At 39.5% G+C, this 21,251-nt stretch overlaps 3 protein-coding genes across 3 annotated transcripts in view; 1 reads left to right on the top strand and 2 right to left on the bottom strand.

The window, feature by feature from the left end:
• The window catches only part of LOC128745208 (uncharacterized), a 308,635-nt gene that overhangs the window by 161,525 nt on the left and 125,859 nt on the right, over nt 1-21,251 (top strand). The window lies entirely within an intron of this gene.
• Nucleotides 875-2,359, bottom strand: LOC128745222 (uncharacterized). The gene is made up of 3 exons (XM_053842250.1): nt 2,111-2,359; nt 1,553-2,015; nt 875-1,493 (listed from the first exon to the last, which is right to left on the bottom strand). Exons 1-3 carry the CDS (start codon nt 2,349-2,351, stop codon nt 1,043-1,045), a joined length of 1,155 nt encoding a protein of 384 aa, XP_053698225.1. The 5' UTR covers nt 2,352-2,359; the 3' UTR covers nt 875-1,042.
• LOC128735172 (transcription factor Sp6) lies at nt 19,677-20,557 on the bottom strand. Its single transcript, XM_053829670.1, has 2 exons — nt 20,011-20,557; nt 19,677-19,936 (listed from the first exon to the last, which is right to left on the bottom strand). The coding sequence occupies exons 1-2, from the start codon at nt 20,555-20,557 to the stop codon at nt 19,677-19,679; spliced, it is 807 nt and encodes a 268-aa protein (XP_053685645.1).

The following is a 21,251-nucleotide window of genomic DNA, read 5'->3' as shown; positions in this document are numbered from 1 at the left end:
ACGCTTAAATAATCCTCTATCTGCGGCTCCTGATAAGTGCCCGTGAAGTTAGTACCATTATCGGTCATGATATACTGCGAAAACCCCGAATAGTTATGGAACAATAGCTGGTATCAAGTGATGGAATAACTTCGTGGTGTACGCCCCTGGAAGTCAGGCAAGTGAACAACCAGCCAGCCTTCACACACAAAGGACCAAAATAATCGATCTCCGTTTTGGTAAATGGAAAAATTAATGGAGTCGTCCTTTCAGGAGGAAGATTTCCCATTTGTGGGACTGTCGGCTTACCTCTGAGTTCTCGGCATCTCACACAAGACATCGTATACTTCTTTACTTGGGATCGCAGCTTCTTAACTTTAGGAACGTAGCACTGTTGTTGTTGATTACAGTTTCTAACGCACATGCGTTGGCAATCTGATGCAGTCGCTCAGTTGGCATCTTCTTTCCAGTCCGAAAACCTTTCTCCAGCATTGGAAAATACAGTAAAAAAACGAAATCATCAGGACAAATATCTCACCTGATACCGAGCACTCGGGTGCGATTTTCCTCTCTTTTGGACCAGCAAAGCAGGATCCAATGAATTAAGCAAATCATCACCATCATTATGCACACCATGGGACTTTCAGAGCCGAAAAATGTTGACTCCTGATCTTCTTTTCGGATAACGACCTGATGATTTTATCAGAATTCGGAATATTTAAATGTTTTATTCAAAATGAGTTTGGTCAAACTAAGGATCATGGTGAGCAAATTCGTCATGGCAGTCGATTCGCTGAATAAAACACCTTGTGTTGAGACTTTTTGTTTCACGGGAAAGTGAGAAACAAAATACAATTTACTTATTTTTAAGATTCAGTTTTTTCTTTAACCTTTCCTCCGCTTTACTAATAATTATTGCCTTATACATTGTACGCCTTCCTGAGCAACTATCCAAATTACGGGAAAACTCACAAATGCACAAAATTAGATTTCCGTTAGCACAAAAGCGAAAATCTGCGACAAAGTCAGAAAGATGCTGCAATGTTTTTTTCTGAATCATTTCCTACTTCAAGCGCTGTTCATATTCTTGAATAACGTACTTGATTTTCATAATAGCCAAATCTACTTCTTCGTCTGTTATATTAGTATACACTACAATGCGGGCAAATGCCCAATCACGTGCACTAATCTTAACGCTGATTCCTTTCCCTTGTGAATCAACTATTCCGTCGTCAACTTCCTTGGGTTGCACTTCAGCAAACCTGTCTGATAGGTTATAAGCCTTTATTTCCTTCTTTAATATCTCTAGAAGGAGAATATTTGTTTGAACATTGTCCAAATCAACTGCAATTACTGAACTATTCATTGCATGAATGGCTTGTGCTATTTTCCTTGTACGTTCATGGTCATCTCGTAATATAGGAACAATCTCGTCAAGTGCACAAAGACCGGCAGCCGCGAGAAAACCAACCTGTCGCATCCCGCCTCCAAGGGCTTTACGTAAACGATGAGCTCTGCAATGCAAAATTTATTTTCAGCTAGAATTGAAATGTACCATAGGACTGAATTTTACTCTTGAATAAAATCCTTGGAACCGATTAGCACCGATCCCACAGGACAGGCTAAGCCTTTACTAAGGCAGTAACATACAGAATCTACATCACGCACGATGCGTGAAACTGGAACATTTAAATATTCGGCAGCGTTAAATATCCGTGCTCCATCCATATGCAGTTTGGTTGAGTTTTGCTTGCAAATCTTTGACAAATTTTCTATCCATTCCAATGGAATAACCTTACCACCACAAATATTATGAGTATTCTCAACCATAACTAACGTCGTTTTGGGTTCGTGAATGTCATACCCTCGGAATTTATTACGTAACTCATCTAAATTGAACGTTCCATCGGGTAAGTTTTTTATGATATTCAATTGAACCCCGGCTATCTGAGCCGCACCGCCCTGCTCGTAGAGAAATGCGTGCGCAAGATCGCCAACGATGGCTTCCGCTCCTCGTTTACTGCAGTGAACCATAACTGCGAAAACAGAAACAGACATAAAATAGAGGTAATATTCAGTCAATTTGCAGATGTTCTATGCTCATTTACTGTCTTCATCACTAACCACTTACTTGCTAAAAGATTTGCCATTGTGCCTGTCGGAACGAACAGAGCAGCCTCCTTACAGAACAATTCGGCCGAACGACGTTCAAGCTCGTTGACGGTGGGATCTTCACCGTACACATCGTCTCCGACGGCAGCCTCATAGATTGCTTTACGCATGCTGGAAGTCGGAAAACTTACGGTATCTGACCGAAAGTCCACAACACGCGCCGTCTTCGCTTCACTGTTTGCAATATTGTTCGAATACATTTTGACAGCACCAAAACGCGTCCAACACCTACTAGAGAATACAATCAACTGTACAGGGTACCAAACCGCGTTCTTCCGCGATTCGACTACTATTATTTATTTTGCGATAACCGGCTTAGCCGGCACTCAACTCTTGTTTTAGTCGGCAGATGGGTACCATATGTAAGTGGTTAAAGACACACTTCACTATGATGGGAGTCGTGGTTCATTAGTCATAAAAAATGACGTGTATATTTTGAAATATGATGAAATAGATAGAAAAATATTAAATGATGCTTTCTGTAAATTCAATATGGGTTTTAAATACAATAACGTTTTAAAATAATTGGGCTAAACAAATAATACATCACTAGAGTAAGTAATCAAACTGCGCAAAATGAAAGATTGACTGTACAGAAGACGATGCGCATGGTGGTATGAGATATACCTATATGTAAGCATTTGTGCATGCTTAAATGTGAAATCCATCAATTTTTACAATTTGCATTCGAAATCCAAGAATAAGTATAGAATCCACATCGTATTATACACATATATTGTGTATTATACACAATCTTTTATTGATTTGAAGTTGACAATGCTTGAAATTGTGGCATCCAAATTTATGCATGCACAGATTCAGGCTCCGATGACACGAGTGAGAGGCGTTCCTATTTGTATTATCATAGAAACCATTTCTATTATATAATTTGTTATTCTTGAATTGAGGGCTTGTTTGTGCGCAATTCACGCATGGCAACGTTCTAAAGAAAGGAGGAAATAAAAAAGGGTATGCTGATTGCTGTGCAATTCAGATGAAAAAACTTGAAAAATTATTGAATAATTTTCAAAACCTATGCAAAATTATCAAATATCAATATTTACGGGCGGTATCCTGTGCTTAAATTGTTAAAAATTGATATTATTATTCTTGAAAATTTTTATTCTATGCAAGTTACTCGGACGATGAACGGTAAACGTAGCAACAGAGCCAGTCTGATATCTCTAATCAGCTCATGATTCATTTTCGTTGCCGTTTTGTTTCGTACTATTCGTTTCGCTAAATGATAGGTTAGGCAAAACGATAGCGAATTTCTATGAGCTTTTTAGCTTACTGTCCGATCTTGCTCGGACCCCCCTTCGCTTGTAGGGAAATTTGGACCTCCTAAACATATCACCTTTTATCTCCTAATTTGTACATCTTGATTCAGAAAAATTAAATCGTGTATTAACGGGAAACTATCAGTCATTAACTGTTCGTCGGTGTGCCCAATTTAGGAAGCAGTTTTTGGGCCCAAAAGCAGGGTTCTGTTTGTAGAAACGTATTCACTGCATTCTTCTTGCCAACCTGAACGCAGCGGATATATTTTTATTAACAGAATTTTTGTTTCAAACAAAAAACGGCGTTTGAAATTTACAGAATCGATGACAACTAATTTCACTTTAATGCTTGTTTGTTTTCTACTTATCATTTAAGGTTAACCATTGTATCTGACTTAATTTTGCCAAAATATGGTAAAATAAAAGTAATACTTTAAGGTTCAAAATTTTGTTTGGGGAGTTTTGGACCACCGCTGGGGTGAAATGGACCATGTGTATAAAACTGTAATTTTTATCAAAATAATAGTTTATAGTTCATGGCAAGTAATACTCTAACTAGTAACTATACTATTAGTATCGACCTGCCGCTCAAACCGAGGTTAAAAATAATTGGACTATCAGACAAAATATCAAACGAAGATTTTGTAATGACAATAAAAAGGCAAACCACCTATCAGACTCTGCAGATCTAAAAATCATTCGCAAGTATAATAAAGATAAGCAGCCCACTTCGGTCACAGTTATTGTTGAAACTGATTCGAATACTTTTGCTTACATAACTAATTTGAAACATGCCAACATTGGTTGGGACCGATGCAAAGTAACTGAGCACGTTAATGTTTTACGTTACGCTGTAAATTCAACACTCTGCACAAACTTACCGCTGCTAATATGCTAGACACTTGTCATTCCGCTTGGAGCACTATCAGAAGTGTTTATGTAAAGCACGCTCCAGGATAGATTATTCTGCATAGCAACTATTATCGATCGCTGACGAGTTACACGCATTTTTTTACGAGTAGGTGCTGAGCACTTTAGAAGATACGGCACTATCAGACATCTGAGAAGACAACTCAGGGAGTGGGGTTTAGGTATCCCGACCCCCCTAATGAGGGATGAGAATCCCAACCCACTAAAACCCTACTCGAGTCTCTAGCCTCAATCCCCCTGGCACCACCTTATCGGTTTTACTTCAGGGAGGGGCTATTAGCCCTAGTAGCAGCCGCATTGACCACTCCCCAGACGTACGAGTCAGAACACATCCTTTAGACTAAGTTATCCGGAGTAGTGTCCTGTCCGCTCACTGCCTGCATGTTACTTCTCGCGCCCACGAAACGAGGGCATATAAAGAAAACATGTTCTGCAGTTTCTTCTACACTAACAGTTAGGTTAGCTGCTATGTCTATTTTATCTTTTAAATCTTTCATCAGGTTGTAACCAAAAAAACGAGAAAATGCGGAAAATAAAGATAAAATTATGTTTCATATTACAAAAAATGTTAAAATTTACAGTTTGGCTTAGATTTAAACGTCGAATAATTCTATGATCTTCATTCCAAATTCGGCCACATTCGTCACAAACTTGGAACACTCGTATTATTTTGCTTAAAACGAACGTTTAACGCGCAATTACACTTAAACACGCCAGTTTACAACATATTTTTTACTGAATACCATCCCATGCAGATATTTACGAAGTTAGTTGATATTGTTCCCTAATTGCCTGAACCGGAGTTGAATTTTGACTGCTCTGTAATCAAGTTCAAGACAGTTAATTTTAGTAGGAAAAGGATGTAAAAACCTTACATATATTATTTAACCCATCATGACCCGGGTATACCTAAATGTGGACCAAATGAAGTAGAACTGTGCAATTAATCATATTATGGCTCGACTGTGTCGGGAAACTCAAAACTGCCATTAGGAATAGTTTCAGGGTCAACATATACTGACATATTATCTGACACACACAGCAGATTGACTGCACAAAGTTAGAATCCCTCCTGCCAAATGTGATTCAAACTCCGAACACTCGAATCTTTAACAAATCTATACTAAAATCTTTTGCATAATACAGAGGATAAGGTTCAAGAGGCAACCATTGACGTGAAGAGAAAACCGCACAATTTACAATCAATGGCAATTTTTGGGACAAACAGATTGTGGAAGAAAAAGTTTCCCAGAGGCTTGGTGAAAAGATTTTACTTTCTTGGTTAATAAAAAAAATTGAATTTCACCATGTATAGAGGGGTACCTGCTCTGATTTATTCGACCCTATTGTCTCGTATCACTCAAACGCTAGAGCAAAAGAATCGATGATTAAGTGCAGCAAGAGGTGAAATTTCGCCTCATATTAATCGACCAGAATTCCAAAATCGGCCCAGGCAGACAGTTTGTCTGGCCCAGCTTCGAAGCTTTCTGCATCTGACCAACCAATAACCCGTGAACCACTGAAGGGCTGTTGGCTTTCATTCATAGTTTCGCTCGGACAAGTCAGATTCCTCCTTTTTTATCCAATTCATTCAGCTTTTTTTGTGTTCCTCTTGCATTGTTCTCCAATTCCAAGTACACATTTTTCAGGACCTGAGAGCAACGATCAGGTGGAGAGACGGAGAAGGACTGCGTGTCATAAACTAGTCAAATGCAATGTGTCCTTTTCGCGTTACTGCACCTGAGTGTTGTAGAATAGCTAAAACCAATTTCTGTTTTTTTTTCATCGGAACGAAACCTACGGAGGCACGGTTCCCATGGTATTCACGATCACAAACTGTGCGTGCGGTGGGATCAGCAATTGGTCAGGTCCGAGTAAACGAATGGCAATCAGAAATCTTGCGTCCTTTTGTTGGGAAGGTGGAAGGAACATAATGGGATGAGAGCGACGATAAAAAGGCGTGCAAAGCCTATCATTTACCGTCAGGTTGGGACAATAATGGTTTGCCTTTTTTCGGAAAGCAGTCGTTTGCAATCTAAGCGCAGTCGTAAGGGCACTTAGCTTCAGTAGGGTTGCGTTTGTCCCTACTAGATGAATTAATCTTACCAATTTAAGCCGATTGTGGGAGTAAAATAATGCAACCGAAAGGACGAAACCTGAAAAATCCATTCAATCGCATGAGAAAATTTGCCTTTAACAACTCCACGGGGCTTTTATCGGCAGTTAATTTTCAGTCAGAAACGAAGCACTCGCAATGCTTGTCAGTGAAATTTTTCACGGCTACTCAAGATCGTTGTCACCCTCTTAGATTGACCAAAGACGAAGTAGGCACTTTTTCTTTTGAATCCTGTCTTCGCGTTATTTTGCTTGACGCTGCAAAAAAAAGAAAGAAAACAATAGTAAAAAAAAAGTCATTAACGGCCGACATTTTTGCACCTGAAAACGGAAAATCGACTTTCTTTGAAGTTCGTCCTGTCACCGCACCGGTGCTGATTTGATGAAGGCATCGCAGTGTTAATTATCGATGAAATTAGTCGGCACTTTCTTTACGTACGAGCTGTAAAATTTGCGAACAACACCACTGCATGTGGGCCTGAGCAGCTTTGTGCTACCGAATTTGATAAATGTTTTTCGGTTACACTGGGAAAATTGTTCTCATCGCTTCGCTCATATGTCTGTGAGTCATTCGTCGTTGCTAGTATCAAAGTAAAGAGTTATCCTTGGTCTAAATGAGTAAACGAATAGGGACATAAACATTCAACTTATTTTGCTTTAACCTATGCTTGCGTCGTTTGTAGTTTGCTGCCCATAAACGCATAAGAGTCCCATATGACTTTTCACCATTTTTGAGATAAACCTGGGAATCAGCTTTAAATTACTTATTCTTTCAATATTTCCAACAAAAAAGCTATGTTTGTTCTCAAAATGTTAAAAAAAATATTAAACTGTGTCAGTCCCATATTACAAATAAACGCATAGCAGTCACAGTAGTGAAAATATATGAATAGGCATTTGATTTTGAAAATTCCTGAACCGATTTGACTGCAACAACTACCAAACGAAAGTTTGAAAGCCTACAAGAACATTATTGAAGAAAATTTGGAGCGGATACACGGTTCCGAAGCTATAGTCGGAACAAGTTCCGACCTTGAATCACAATAATTCCATTTTACGACACCTCTAAGTACTCGAATTTGCAAAACTAGACCATTGGTAGGTGTATAAAATGTTCAAGACGTCATTGACCATATCGAACCACATGTCCGGAAATACTCCGGATACCCCTACAGGGATTAGTTTCTGAATAGAACTAAAATACAACAAGTGACATCTCTAAGTACGCGAAAGTGCAAAACTAGTTCAGAATAGTTCATTTGTCGTCACATAATATGTCCAGGATCACATTGGTCACACTCGGACACGTTCTGGGAGTGTTCCGGAAACAGGAAAGCGACCAGTTTCTGGGTTGTGCAAAACCCCTTATGCGACCCCACAATAACAAATTACAAATAAAAGCAGAAAATGCTAGGGAAAGAAATGAAAATTTTGGTGAAGGAGGGAAGAGCGGACAGGAAAGGAGGGGGGGGGGGGGATATTGGTAGCTACGCTTGACAAGTAGTCATTTTGACTCCTACCTTTTATCCAATGCTGGAAGGTGCATGGGTCGAACCAAGCTATGATTATAACCGGATTCGAACCCACAACACCCGCCAGGTCATGTGGTTCGCTGGTACTTGTACCTTTGAACCATAGAGGCGCTGATCCAGCTAAAATTTTCATTTCTTTCCCCTACCATCTCTTCATCAACTGTAGAACCATCGTTTCAAAAAAATATTAATATATATATGTATGACCGCATTTCAAGGTCAAGACTAAAAACGTGAGATTAGTCTAAAAAATGCTAGGAACTGTAAGTAGGGTCGTTTGTGGTGATTTGGACACCTGGGGTAAAATGGACAGGTGCTTTATCTCGGAAAGTAGCAGTTTCTCTGCATTCACATTATTCTCAACTTCTTCCTTATCTTTTTACACCATTATTAACGTAAAAAAATTGGGCTTAACTTTGACAGGTGTTGCCAAATGTAAATGTAAACAAAACAACTGCCTAAAACGACACCGAATGTAATTTTGATGCTCTCGGTTTTAAGGTTTTCCCAGTGATTTAACAAACTTTTCAAGTTATTGTGCAGTGCAGGTCTGTTTGGTTACATAAGAGAAACTGTTTGATAGAAAATTATAGCTAGATTGTATAAAAATAAATCCAATTTTTTAAAATCATATTGTTGTATGCTGTGTGGGGAGAAATGGACAGTTTTTTTGGGGTGAAATGGTCCAGTTGATTTTAAACCATTTCTTCGGTCTCATTAATTCTAGATACCGTAAAAGTACAAAAAAGATGTGCATGTGATGTTAAAACAAGAATCCACCGAAAAGATCATTATAGACAATCAAGAACGGATTTTGAGTATTTGCAATCCCGTCAATGACGTATGATCGCCAAAGGGAACATTCGCAACAAAAGTCAGGGATTTTAATAATCGGGGTTCGATGTGTTTGAGAACAAACTGAATGAAATATTTCTCTGGTCATTTTCCCTCATACTCAGATTCATATTGTAAATGGTGATTTTTGAGGCCCTCGGGGCTAATCTCTGAATGTCCATGGTTATGCAAAATGCAATGTCACATTCATTTTGTTATCGTAACTATTTTATCCCAATCGATATGTCGTACTGTCATTATGTCTTCAGCTTTAGGTTTGACCACCCTCTCTGAGCCACCAGGAACTAATGCAGGAGCACTTGCATGTGGCAAATGTCGAATAAGACTTTAAATAAGATCTAGATTCATCAAAGTATGGTTTTGTTTACTTGCGAAAAAACTAAAGTGATATTAGAATAACTTATGAACTGGCTCTTCCACTCAGATAGACAGAATTGAGCTCGAAACACTATTACTAGTTAATATGTGTTCCTAAGTTATCTGCTATGAGCCTCAGTATGGTATTTCGTTAGAAAAAACCGTTTTTTTACACATTGTTCATTTCACCCCAGTGGGTGTCCATATCACCCCAAACAAAATTTTTATGCCAAAAAATCATTTTAGCAAAACAAATCTATTTAAGCAAAACAAAGCTAGATACAATTGTTAAACTCCGCTGGTAAACAGAAAACAAGTAAAACTCAGTATATGTTTCAACTTTTTTGAGTTTTGATGCATAAGTTTTGGGATAATAGGTGATTTGCTTAGGGTGTCCAAATTCCCCCAAACTACCCTTCAGAGTTATCCTTACTCCCGTAAAATTTCAGATAGTCCAGTACAGACATTTGAAACAGTTGAATTAAACGTGCACGTAAATTATCAAAATAACAACGGCACGTGGTCTTGAAAATACTCCTGAGTCACCGGCAACGCAAGGATCAAGGCATGCTGTGACTGTTATGCGTTTATTCTTGCTTATTTAAGCACAAAAAACGCATATCAGTAACTTCGGCAGTTTTTATAAGTTTTGAAACAAATTGTAGGTCACTGTGAACAAATTGCTTGTAAAAGTATTCTATAATGTACATTCAAGTGGTATTATGATGATCTGGACGATTTGTTTCCAAAATTGACTCAATATTAAAGAAGAAATGTGGCGGTTTCAAATGCGTTTTTCGCCGCTGCACGTTTTGGTTTTTGCATATGTGACTGTCTTCCATTCAGTTAATGCCATAGCACATTTAATTTTATGAATGTTTCTTATAGCATTTTTTCTCAGCTTTCCAACGGCGTTCTTAAAATGAAAATCGGTTGGGGGGCTCATGGTGAAAATGGCGATTTTTTGATAAAATCCAATATGGCGACCAAATCCAAGATGGCCGCCAAAAAAATTTTTACTCCATTTGAAAGCCCTGTTCTTCTTCTTTACAGAACCGGGCTATTTGTTAGTTGTTTCAAGGCTAATTTATGAATCAAGGTTTGCTCAAAATTCAACTTTTTTTGAAACTGTTAGGCCCCTTGGTGAACGAGGGTCCACTATTTCAAGATATCAAAAGTGTAATTCGTATTTTTTAACCATGTTCAACCAATGAAGCGCAAAAGTTTCAATATTTGAAGACCTCGTGTCAGTAGTGGCCCCGTTTCAGCGAGAATTACTCAGATAAAAACTAACAAATCTCTGTTTTCATGAATGATTCTGACCTATAAAATCACATATGGTAATTTTTTGTCCTTTTTATTGATTTTATCATATTATCTACTATGGTGCACCATTTGAACTATGAAAGCCAGAAGTGTCCGGTATTGGGTGCTGTCCGGCGCTGGAGGACTTCCTCCTATAGATTACAGAGGCGACAAGGCACTCAAAATCCGCTGAACTTTGAATCAAAGCGGAGAGTTACTTTTATTTGCCATGGTACTCTCGGTTTTGATTTAAAATTTAACGGTTTTTGACTGCTTCGTCGCCTTTGTAATCTATAATCTCTGTAAGCTCACTATACGCCCTTTTTTGTTGGAATGTCCTTTATCGGGTGAGGTACGACATTTATCTATGAGACTCCCTGTAGCGAATTACTATGCACCCCCGTTCCTTTGATCGTTTTAAATTTGAGTCCCGTTAGTTTGCACGACGTATAGATTGATTAATCCTACTTAGTAAATCATTCGCAGGTTTCAAGAATTGTTTAATTTACGCCCGAAATAACTAGTTTAAATTGACGTAATAAATTGAACTATATATGAATATGAGTGAAAATTAACATATAAAAATCAATTGCAGATTACCACCGAGCGAGCCGATCAAATATCATGGAATTAAAGTGATTCAAAGAGAAATTCTTCTAACCCGCCAAGTTGCGCGGTTGGGCACTAGAAGGTTAAAATGGTTAAATGGGCATTAGTTGCTTATGATGAAGCTTACATTCTTATCTTATGTCACACTAACGCAGCCAATACTTGAAGGCATCCTGGAAAATGACGATTGCTTGAATCGTTCATTTTTCTTGTCAACGGCCAGGCCAACTGCGCAGCATGTACCGCAGAGAGAATTCCAAAGAATCAAGTGGAATTAGAAATGATACTTAATTCCATTCAACTCAATGAAATCAAGGAGAAGAAAGAAAGCGTGGACCTCCCGTACCAAACGCTTCCCTTGAAGATATTGATTGATTTACAGATTACATTATGCAGTATGCATTCGTTGGGAGTATCTTTGCTAATAAAGGTTAAGTGATACGCCGGACCCTCGGGGATGAACTTATGGATTTTAGACCAAAAGCCAGGCTGCAATAGGCCAAGGTTATACTTTTCGAAAGTGTACTATGCGAGCTGATTGTAGATTCGTTCACTATCAACACTAGCTAGCCAACTAACGAAAAGGCATGATGAGCTGGACGAGTTTACAACCAGCTTACAAACTCGCGTGCTAGCAGCTAGCAGTAATACAATAACACGTGCAATGGCCTGGATCCAGGTGCCATCTTGAACACTCAGTTTACACCTTTTGTTCAGTAATTTCACAAAAGAGTCCTGCGGTCAGTAAATCGAGAAAACCATCCGGCTCAAACAGATGATTCGCGAAGACAACGCACGCCAGAACTATAAGAATAGAACACAACACATCATTCACTTCTTTTATATGAAATTTATCGTACATTCATCGAGGAGCTTCGCTAGAAACCATAAACCCGACCAACCGCATTTTACGGTTCCGCGAGACCCTACCCTAGCGCTTTCTTGCGCTAAACGATGCAATTAAGCGGAGAAAGGTTAGCGAACAAAATAATTGCGTTTTCACCACCACCACCAACACCACCATGACCATTACCACCCATGGAGATCTGATCCTTGAGATAAGCGCGATCGATCTTGCTTTGTTTGGACAAGCTACAGCCAATAAATAAAATGTTTCAAAGAATGAGCCACAATAATATAGTGATTTCGACATGGATAAAAAGCGTGCAAAAAATAGAAAGGACTCTGGCTTCCATTCAAGTCTCTGTGGCTGATCAATTCTTTCATTATCCAATCGGGTGTAATTCAAGCTCGATTCAATCTCCAGTTACAGTTCAATTTACCGTCGGGATTCAACCGATCTTGTTGCGTAAAACCGATTGCCGTATCCTCATCAACGTCGAAAAGAACACGAAATGAATGAAGAAAGCCGTTCGATTCGGGTGAAAGGCGAATTGTTATAACGATGCAGGAAAAAGGGACAAGATATCGACTTGCTTTTCAAAGCAGTGCGTGACAAAAGGATAGTTTTTTTTGCAAGACTAGAAGAATTTTTGACACCTATTTTGCCTCAGTGGGAGTTCTTCTTACGTTAGGAACTTTTACTTTTTTTAACAACGCAACGGTTCGTTCGCTTGATGGACAGGCAGACAGTTTGGCACCACCAGAACAGTCTCAAGAACCTAAATAAGATGGATACCTTTTAGATATGCTTTGATTTGGCGTTTTCGCACAATTATTTCACCATTTACTATTTTATACTGATTGGAATTACCTTCTCGAGTTTCTTCATAGCATTGAAAATGCATGCAACCATTCCATTGCAACTGACGTTACGTTCAATTGATGATTTGCAGTGACTCCTTTCTACTCAGCAGTTTGTGCATGAGCCATTCTATCAGCAAACTTCAATTAGTCGTTCCTTTATCGACAAAATCAGCTTCTCCAGGGAAATTGTGGCTCAAATCTGCTCTTGGCAAACTTGACATTTAAACATGTTGACTCTATCGGATTGTGTACAATACCTGTAAACACGACATTGTAGACCAAAGGATTCAGATTCGAAGAACTAGCTGGCCACTAATGAACTTCAATGTTTTGTCAAAATCCGCGCTTTAGTCAGTTTTGAGTTGACGGAAGTTTTTGGAGCGTCTTAGTAGAATACGAAACCTGAAATTAAATAAAAACGAAAACTTTCCAATTAAATTCTACTATGTATTGTAGTAGAAGTTAATTGAAAAGTTTTCTTTTTAATATAATTTCAGTTTTGAGTTGTATATTGCAGCATTGTTCGATCAAAATTATCTCCATCAGTATCATATAACCTTTCGAGTTTATTTTTATGCTAATCCATACCAATAGGAACTTCTCTCTGTAGAAAAGTGCTCCCCAACCCATCAATGTACTACCATGAAAGGTCCTACTTATTTGAAGAAGTTGAACAAAGCTCAGACCACAGTTCGATTGATTCGAAAATCAAAACAAATACGTTTCTAATGAGAGGTAGGATCGGTAGGATGCCTTAAACACAAAGTAGTGTTGCTTTTATATCCTATAATTTTTTGAAAATTTTGACTCAAAAGTAAATAGTTCTCCAAATTATCGCAATGATAAATCCTACAGATTGTAAGTAGAACTCGGATATACCTAGCGGTAGAACCCATATTATTCGTTGAAATATTTCGAAAATTTTAACAGAAAACAGGACGATGCTATTTTTGTGGTGTTGAGTTTACCATTTATCGAAAATATTTTCTTTTTCCACGAATAAAATAACTTACAGCACGTGTGAAATTATCTTTCGATTGCTGCATGTCAATCGTAAATAATGACAGCTACAGTTTTGAATGAACATAAACAATTTTCGACCACCTGCATGCTGCCATTGTAGGTATTTCCCTAAGGCTTCTCTTTCACGCTTTCATACAAAACGAGCTATTAAATTCTTTCAAGTACTAATTGATTTCACTTCGTCCTGTAGAAACGGAAAAGCACTTCCTATCGTATCGTCTTTTTATGCGTCACAAATCTAAAGTTCGTGCGAAAAAAACGCCTCCTACGTTGCAATGTTGACTTACTCTCGCAACAGTCAATTCAATCAATCCGTCATAATAACAATGGGACGGGTATTGAATGTCCGTCAATTCGATCGTTATAGCACCTCAGATTCGACCATAAGAAACAAGTTAATTCTTCCTGACTTTCCAATGTATTTCTTTTCTGCTGTGCTTTCAGTCTTATTTCTCAAAGGAAGACACAATGCTACAATTCTACGACTGCCTTGCGGAAGTGGAAGTGATGACCCATAGAAATGGTCCTGACGAAGAAGGACTGCTTTATCCGGGGTTTGATACCACCTCCGAAGTGACGTTTTGTGTGTTTGTTTACAGCTGTTTTGTGCAATTCAATCCTCCCGCTGAGCCTCTTTCTGTTGTGTTCTGTAAACAAATGCTTACAGCAAGCTTGCAGTTCTATGGTTAAAGGCAAACGATTACAATTGACGTACGAATAATCTGACTGCGATATAGATACTTAAGCTGAAACGATCCATTAAGGATCTATATCGAGCCTGAGTTGGACCTCCTAGAATGTAATTGAGCTTCCTCTTCCCAGCAGGAGTCTGTATTGAATTCTCTGGCGCTGTTGTTGCGTCTGGGTTACTTCTTGTGACTGAGCCGGGAGCATTACCGTTGTTAGTTCCGTTGAATTGAGAACGATAGACGTTGAGTTTGTGAGTAAGCAGGAGCCTTCCTACCGTTAATGTGATTTACGGTGTGAAGCCATTTCACGCTGGTGGGTAAATTGTAACATAATGGAAACAAAGCTCAATCATCTTAATTTACTAAAAAAAAAACAAAATCATCACCAGGTATAGCGTAGTTAAAAATCGTCTTGCAATTTGTTTCTTACACGTTAGCTCCTTCAGCTGCCATTTTGTTACCAACATCAGCATCCCTTTTTATCGCATCTATAAAGCTGGCTGAAGTTACAGAACTAGGTATCACACCAGCAATTCGAAACGATAAATACGAAACCGCAAAATCGCTCCCTCTTTTTGGTTGAACGATTTCGTCGTCCTGTCCTTCCAAGTTCTAACTGCATGCAGGCGCGAACCAAACTCGGTCGAGGGGTGAAATATACTCACATTTGCTTATTATTTATTTGATCGAATCAAAAGAGCACAACAATAGGGCGATATGTGCGGTGGCAAAAGCTAAATAGCATCTCGAAGCGGGAAAAAATGGTCGATACCATTGAAGGATAATGGTGTACCGTATTAGCAGAGGAACATGAATGTATGGCAAACCGCGAAATGGGAAAAAGGCGAATACGACACAGCTGAAGGGTGCGATGCTCGTCGTCCTCATCACTCTGCTCGGGTGGAAACATATACAAGATTTCATAAAATAGTGTTCTCGGAATGATACAATTTGAAGTAAAGATTATGCATCATCTAGATCGGTAGACGGTGTAATGTCTTGCCAGCTGTCATCAACTGTGACAACATAATAGGCTGTGGAGAGTTCGAATTATTTTCGCGCATCTTTCAATGCAAAGTTTTTGTTCAAAAATAGAGTAATTTATTCTATAATAAGTTACTGCAAAACGTGCTGAAAATTTTTCTCTCCGTCAAGAAGTAGCCTCTGCTGTAAAGGGTGTTCCGAAAAAAAAATTCAGTCGAGCAAAATTTTGACGCATAGAAGAAAAAAACTTTCACTCGGTCTGCTTACATTTTGCAGTTGGCCTATTTTGAAAAGTTGGTGCCGATTCGCTTTTCACTTATCAAAATGACGTTTATGCAAGAGGAATACGCAACAAAATCTGGCTCGCGCATTGCAAAAATCCGAACTGGAACTACTACCACGCCAAGTAAGTGAAATCATTAAAAATAGCCAAATAGACTGTCGTCAATGTGATAAAAGTATTCGGGAATACTTTGTTGGCAGCCAAGAAACCTGAATCTGAGGGAAATCGAAAGCCAGAAGAGTGGTCAGCGCCTTCGCGCGGAACTTTACCTTTTTAATCCGAGATTTCCGTCCGTGTATGGAGCTAAAAACGAGCCGAACTGTTGACTTATAAGCACGTAGCGAATCCAAATTGCGACAATAAAAAAAAATACGATCCCGGAAGCTGTACACGACAATGCTGACGAACTTCGTTTGCCTGATGGTGGATGACAAGGCCAAGGTCCGACCATTTTGACTCAATTTAAATAGCCGGATATCCGGGAAATATTCGATTACGTGTGCTATCTGTACTTGTGGCTTGAAAAGCGACATTTTCATTGCAGGAGAGTCTGGAAATATGTTTACTGCCTTTCCTGAATTTTCGTTATTATTTTAATTTTCTGTTCAAACTTCAAAATTTGATTTTTCATTGGAAAATTTAATAGATTTGCATATGTATTCTTATTTGACTAACTTTTCAATATAACACCCCTTACTGATGTCAATCCCGCTTGTTCCGTTATCGTATCACAACGAGAATATACGCATGGATTAAAAGGCCACCAAGCCGTCGCGTCGCGTCGGGAGGAGTGTTAACAGGTTCCCCTGCTGCCGGCCATGTGCCTGTCTATGTGCAGTATTCAATTGACGGCGCGGCGCGGCGTGGCGTTCGTTGTGGCAAGCGAGAAACCCACGGAGTTGCCCCTAACATAACTTTCACTGCCTCGTTATGGCCTCCGCGCACTGAATTCTCGTTTTCCGGCCTTCCAGCCAGTCAGTGGGTACGCCACGCCGGCTGTTGTGGTTGCATACCAGGATCGCCTATTTTTCTTCCGCCATCTACTACCCTTGTTTGGGGTGGTTTTCTCACCCCTCGCGTTTGATTTTCGTCAGCTCTAACTTGCCCGATTCGTACATTTATATCGCTTTCAACGCTTGGATGAGTTCGCAATTTTCCTTTTAGAATTCATCGATTCTGAGTGAGTCGCACCGTGGAAATTTTACCCCCGGGCGGGTTCTAGTAAAATGATTACCAAAGGGGTTTTCCCTTTATAGTGGTTTTGAGTGAAGAAATGGAAAAATTGTGGTGAGGAAAAAAACCCTTAGACGGCGATGTGCGCTTGCTGGGTCAGCTGCCTTTTCGGGTGGGAAGCTCCGAGTTAAAATAAAGCGGAAAGCAATCAGTTTTGAGAAAATGTGCGTGAAAATGAAAGAAAATTGCACGTTGCCGAATCAATCATTAGGTTCTTAAAGATCTTAATTCTTTCAAAGGTAATTGTTCAATGGTCGGCTCTTACAATCATTGAAATAAAACAAATGCCAATCAGACAAAATTCCAAAAAAAGGTTGGACATTTGTGACCTAATATTAGGGTGGCTGATCCTCTTCGTCATAGCGAAACACAATCTATACTTTATTTCGAGTTTTTAAACGAATGATAGCAGCCACTGCTTCATTTTTGGCACGAGAGGAATTCTACACTTCTCGCCTGTAGAGTGTGGGATGAGTCTTCGTTTATTTTCCATCATAGTGACAGCATTAGACCCAACTTTGATGCGAAATACACTCAAAGGATTATTTGACATTAATATTCTAGAATACCTCTTCGTTATCGACGAGAAGATAATGTACGAAAACCACTACTTTTGACTATTTTTTCAAAAAACAATACTCTTGATTTTCCACCTTCTTTTAATATGACGGAGAGAATCTGTTGATCGCTTTGACTCAATTTTGATTCATGTGACAGTACCGTCTCAGCCGAGCAAAATTTCACAAAGTTATATATATGAGACATATAGAGTAAGGAGGGGTAAAAGTGCGATTCAATGATTTATCAGTGCAGATTCCGAGTAAATTGACTACATTGGCATGGATGGGTGACTAACTTTGACAGCTTAAATCTATCGTAAACACTTGCTGTTAACGAAGCATAGTTGCTGAATTATTGGTAAATGTTATTTTAGAACGGTTTTGATGTAATATTTCGTTATACGGAAAACAGGATATAAACAGGAGGATATTACTTGTTGATAAATGGTAGCAGCGTTTTACATCACTCAGATATCTCTCTTGAAATTGCGGTTAGAAGAATTTACAAAATATTTTGCGCTTTTCCGTAATTTGATCAAACCCCGCCAAGCGCCTAGCGGGGCAAAAGTTCAATTTACTGACGGGGTAAAAGTGCAGTTCATGGACCGAGAATCTAACTCATTTTACTGACGGGACGACGACGCTATGCAAGTCCTTGCGACTTACAAGGTACTGCGCGTGACGCTGTTCGTCTGTTAGCGTGTTAGCCGCGATTCTCAACACCTCTATGGTTCAAAGGATCATTACCACCGGCGAGCCACATGTCCTGGTGGAAGGAGCGGGTTCGACTCCGGCTGTAAAGCTCAGATTACAGCTTGGTTCGTTCCATGAAATCCCCTAGCTTGGATAAAAGATTGCGGAACACAACTTCTTAAGCATTGCTTCATATGACCCTCATTTTCCGCTCTTTCCTCGTCATGTTTGGTCTCGATCAGTTAGATTCTATCGACTCTTTGTTGTATTACTTTCGTCCACCGTACCTTCCGTATATTGTAAAATCTATCGTCATGAAAACTTAATTATATACAGTTTTAGGTACATACTATATTACAGATACTAGAAGTAGAAGATCTGCCGAAAACTGTGTGCTCTACTACAGATGCCGACCGAAGGAAAACAGTGTCCATCCGTTGGTGAAACAAAAAACAACCTTTGGTAAAGTTTCGATCTGGTGGAGGCTGCAGGACGTCAGCGGAAAATTGGAAAGGTGCAAATTAAGAATGTTCTTTACCAAAATACATCGCAGATTGAAGATATCATGGTTTTGTTAGCTACTGCTGTGCTAATTTCATGGAATTAAACTTCGCACTTTTGCCCCGCGATATTCGCACTTTTACCCCACTGATGGGGCAAAAGTGCGATTCGGCACTTAATCAGAACAATATAGAATTTGGCATGGAGTAAATACTTCAAATTTTGAGCTGTGATTTAAACTATTTCCACCTTTCTGTAGGAGTTGAAACTCTTTTGCACACGAGTCAAAGAAAACATGTATAGATTTTTGTAAGCAACTACTAACTGTCCATGATAGACAAAAGAAATTTTGCATATGACAAAGTACAGTTTTCGTATAATTAACTCCTACTGGAACTTGAAGAATTGTTTCACCAAGGAATGTATGTTCCGCAATTTTTAATCTGTCTAAATAGGTGTACATGTGCAGATTCTAATCGGCATCTTTAGTCTGCCAAAGATGACAAAGATGAAACCTAAAAGCAACGAGAAGCAGTTTAATCGCAAATGGAATTGGGCTGCCAAATAAGTGGGAAAACAACGGGGGTAGATGTGAGGCTGAAACAATGGTCTAAGAATAATCATAAAATCCAGTAATACCTACATGCTTTAAAAAAAACTTTTTTTTTTCGTAAAAGTATTTGTATTTTCTTCCAATTTAAAAATAATAGAAACTCTTTACCGTAATATTTTTTACAAAAATACATCAGTCATAAATTCTGTTTTATCCAACCAAAAACAGGTTCTGTACAACTAACTTAACTAATATTCACTGGTCCCAAATATACTATCACTGGACAGATCCACGTTCAAGCTCCGGCTACTCCGAGCTAGTACCCGTACAGATGCGAAGCGGCCGTATACATCGGCATCAGCATGGCCGCCGGCGCCAATCCGTACGTATATCGTTCCTGAGGCATGTGAGTTTTCGTATGCTTCTTCAGATGATCCCGCCGGCCGAACTTTTTGCCGCAGGTCTGGCAAGCATAGGGACGGATTCCGGTGTGGATGCGCTTATGGCGGGTAAGTTCCTCGTTCCGGGTAAATGTTTTACCACAGGTTGGTTCATCACATTTGAATGGTCGTTCGCCTAAATAAATGAGAACAGAAAACGAAATCATTAGTCCCTTCGCATTGTTAATCAACTCGAAGCTGTCAACTTACCGGTATGAATCCGAATGTGTCCTTTCAGTTGACCATTATTGGAAAAGGCCACATCGCAGTGGGGGCACTTGAATTTCTTTGGACGTTGTTTTCGACTGCTGAGCAGCTTGGCCTTGGCGTCCTCACTAAGTACACGGATATACTCCTGTTCCATCTGTTCATAGGTGAGAGGATCAATCGGCAGTCCCGCCAGGTTTATACCAGCTGGTAGAAACTCCATTCCTAACTTCTGTTGACTGCAGTAGTAATAGTACGAAGCCAGATCCGCTGGATGGCCCAGAAATGCTCCGACAGTATCTAATTCCGGCGTTTCAGCTAGGGGAAACTTAACCGGACTCAGCAAAGGTGACTTGGATTCTGAGCAAACAGGACTTCCCATTTCCAGCCGTGACCCAGCTGAGACATCAAACGGTTCACGCTTAATCACTTTATCACTGCCACATTCACTAGCCTTGCTGGGGCTGGGATTATCCTTTCCTTCCGAAACATCCCAGGGCCGAAACAAACGAGAATAGGTTTGCGGTGGCACAATCGATTTCACAGACATGATCTTGCACAACCCTCACGAGGCTTATCGAAACGTCAATTTGTTTACGAATGCTAATCTGAACTAAACTGAAAGCCGAAGAGCACACGTTGTTGACACTTGGCTATCTGACTGCAAACTGAAGAGTCTTGAGCAAAAATCAACAAATTTAACACAAAACCAAACAATATCGAAGGGTAGGAAGGACCCGAAAGACCAGAATACAATATCCTTTTCTCTAGTAAAAAGATTTTTTGTCACATTCTTGTACGTCTAATTGAAACATACGCACAAGTCATGCGAAGGGACGAACGAATAGAGCAAAACGGAAACCTCATGAATACAAAACATTAGGGGTGAATATCGATGGAAAGATAGAACTCAAGATAGCCAAAATAAGAAGAGGGTGAAACATGCCATTGCCTCCTCCCATTTTTCGAGTTTCTCCCTTGTACCGCGTGGTTGTCCGTGCATCGTGCAGTGGAAGGGAACGTTGCGCTGCTGCGGCAAAGTAGCCTGCGGAGGGCTTGGTGGTGAATTTGTGGTCAGATGAAATCTGAGCCTACTACTGTGTGAGTGAGTGCGTGGTGAAACGAAATGCAATTAACCAACGCACGTAAGCCGAAACTCTCCTACGGGACACTTTACATTTCATGGTAATCTTAATTTTATGCTAATTCTTTCTTTAAACTGCTTGAACCTAGGTACAACATAC

The sequence above is a fragment of the Sabethes cyaneus genome, chromosome 1, assembly GCF_943734655.1.
Source record: "Sabethes cyaneus chromosome 1, idSabCyanKW18_F2, whole genome shotgun sequence".
Lineage (NCBI taxonomy): Eukaryota > Metazoa > Arthropoda > Insecta > Diptera > Culicidae > Sabethes > Sabethes cyaneus.
The sequence above is the reverse complement of the archived record's forward strand: the minus strand, read 5'-3'. Positions and strand labels throughout refer to the sequence as shown.

Coding starts and splice junctions, on each gene's coding strand:
- LOC128735172 (XM_053829670.1), bottom strand. CDS start 20,557: ATGTCTGTGAAATCGATTGTGCCACCGCAAACCTATTCTCGTTTGTTT. Junction 19,937..20,010: donor ACACATTCGGATTCATACCG/GTAAGTTGACAG, acceptor TCATTTATTTAG/GCGAACGACCATTCAAATGT.
- LOC128745222 (XM_053842250.1), bottom strand. CDS start 2,351: ATGTATTCGAACAATATTGCAAACAGTGAAGCGAAGACGGCGCGTGTT. Junction 2,016..2,110: donor AATGGCAAATCTTTTAGCAA/GTAAGTGGTTAG, acceptor CTGTTTTCGCAG/TTATGGTTCACTGCAGTAAA. Junction 1,494..1,552: donor TCCAAGGATTTTATTCAAGA/GTAAAATTCAGT, acceptor TTTGCATTGCAG/AGCTCATCGTTTACGTAAAG.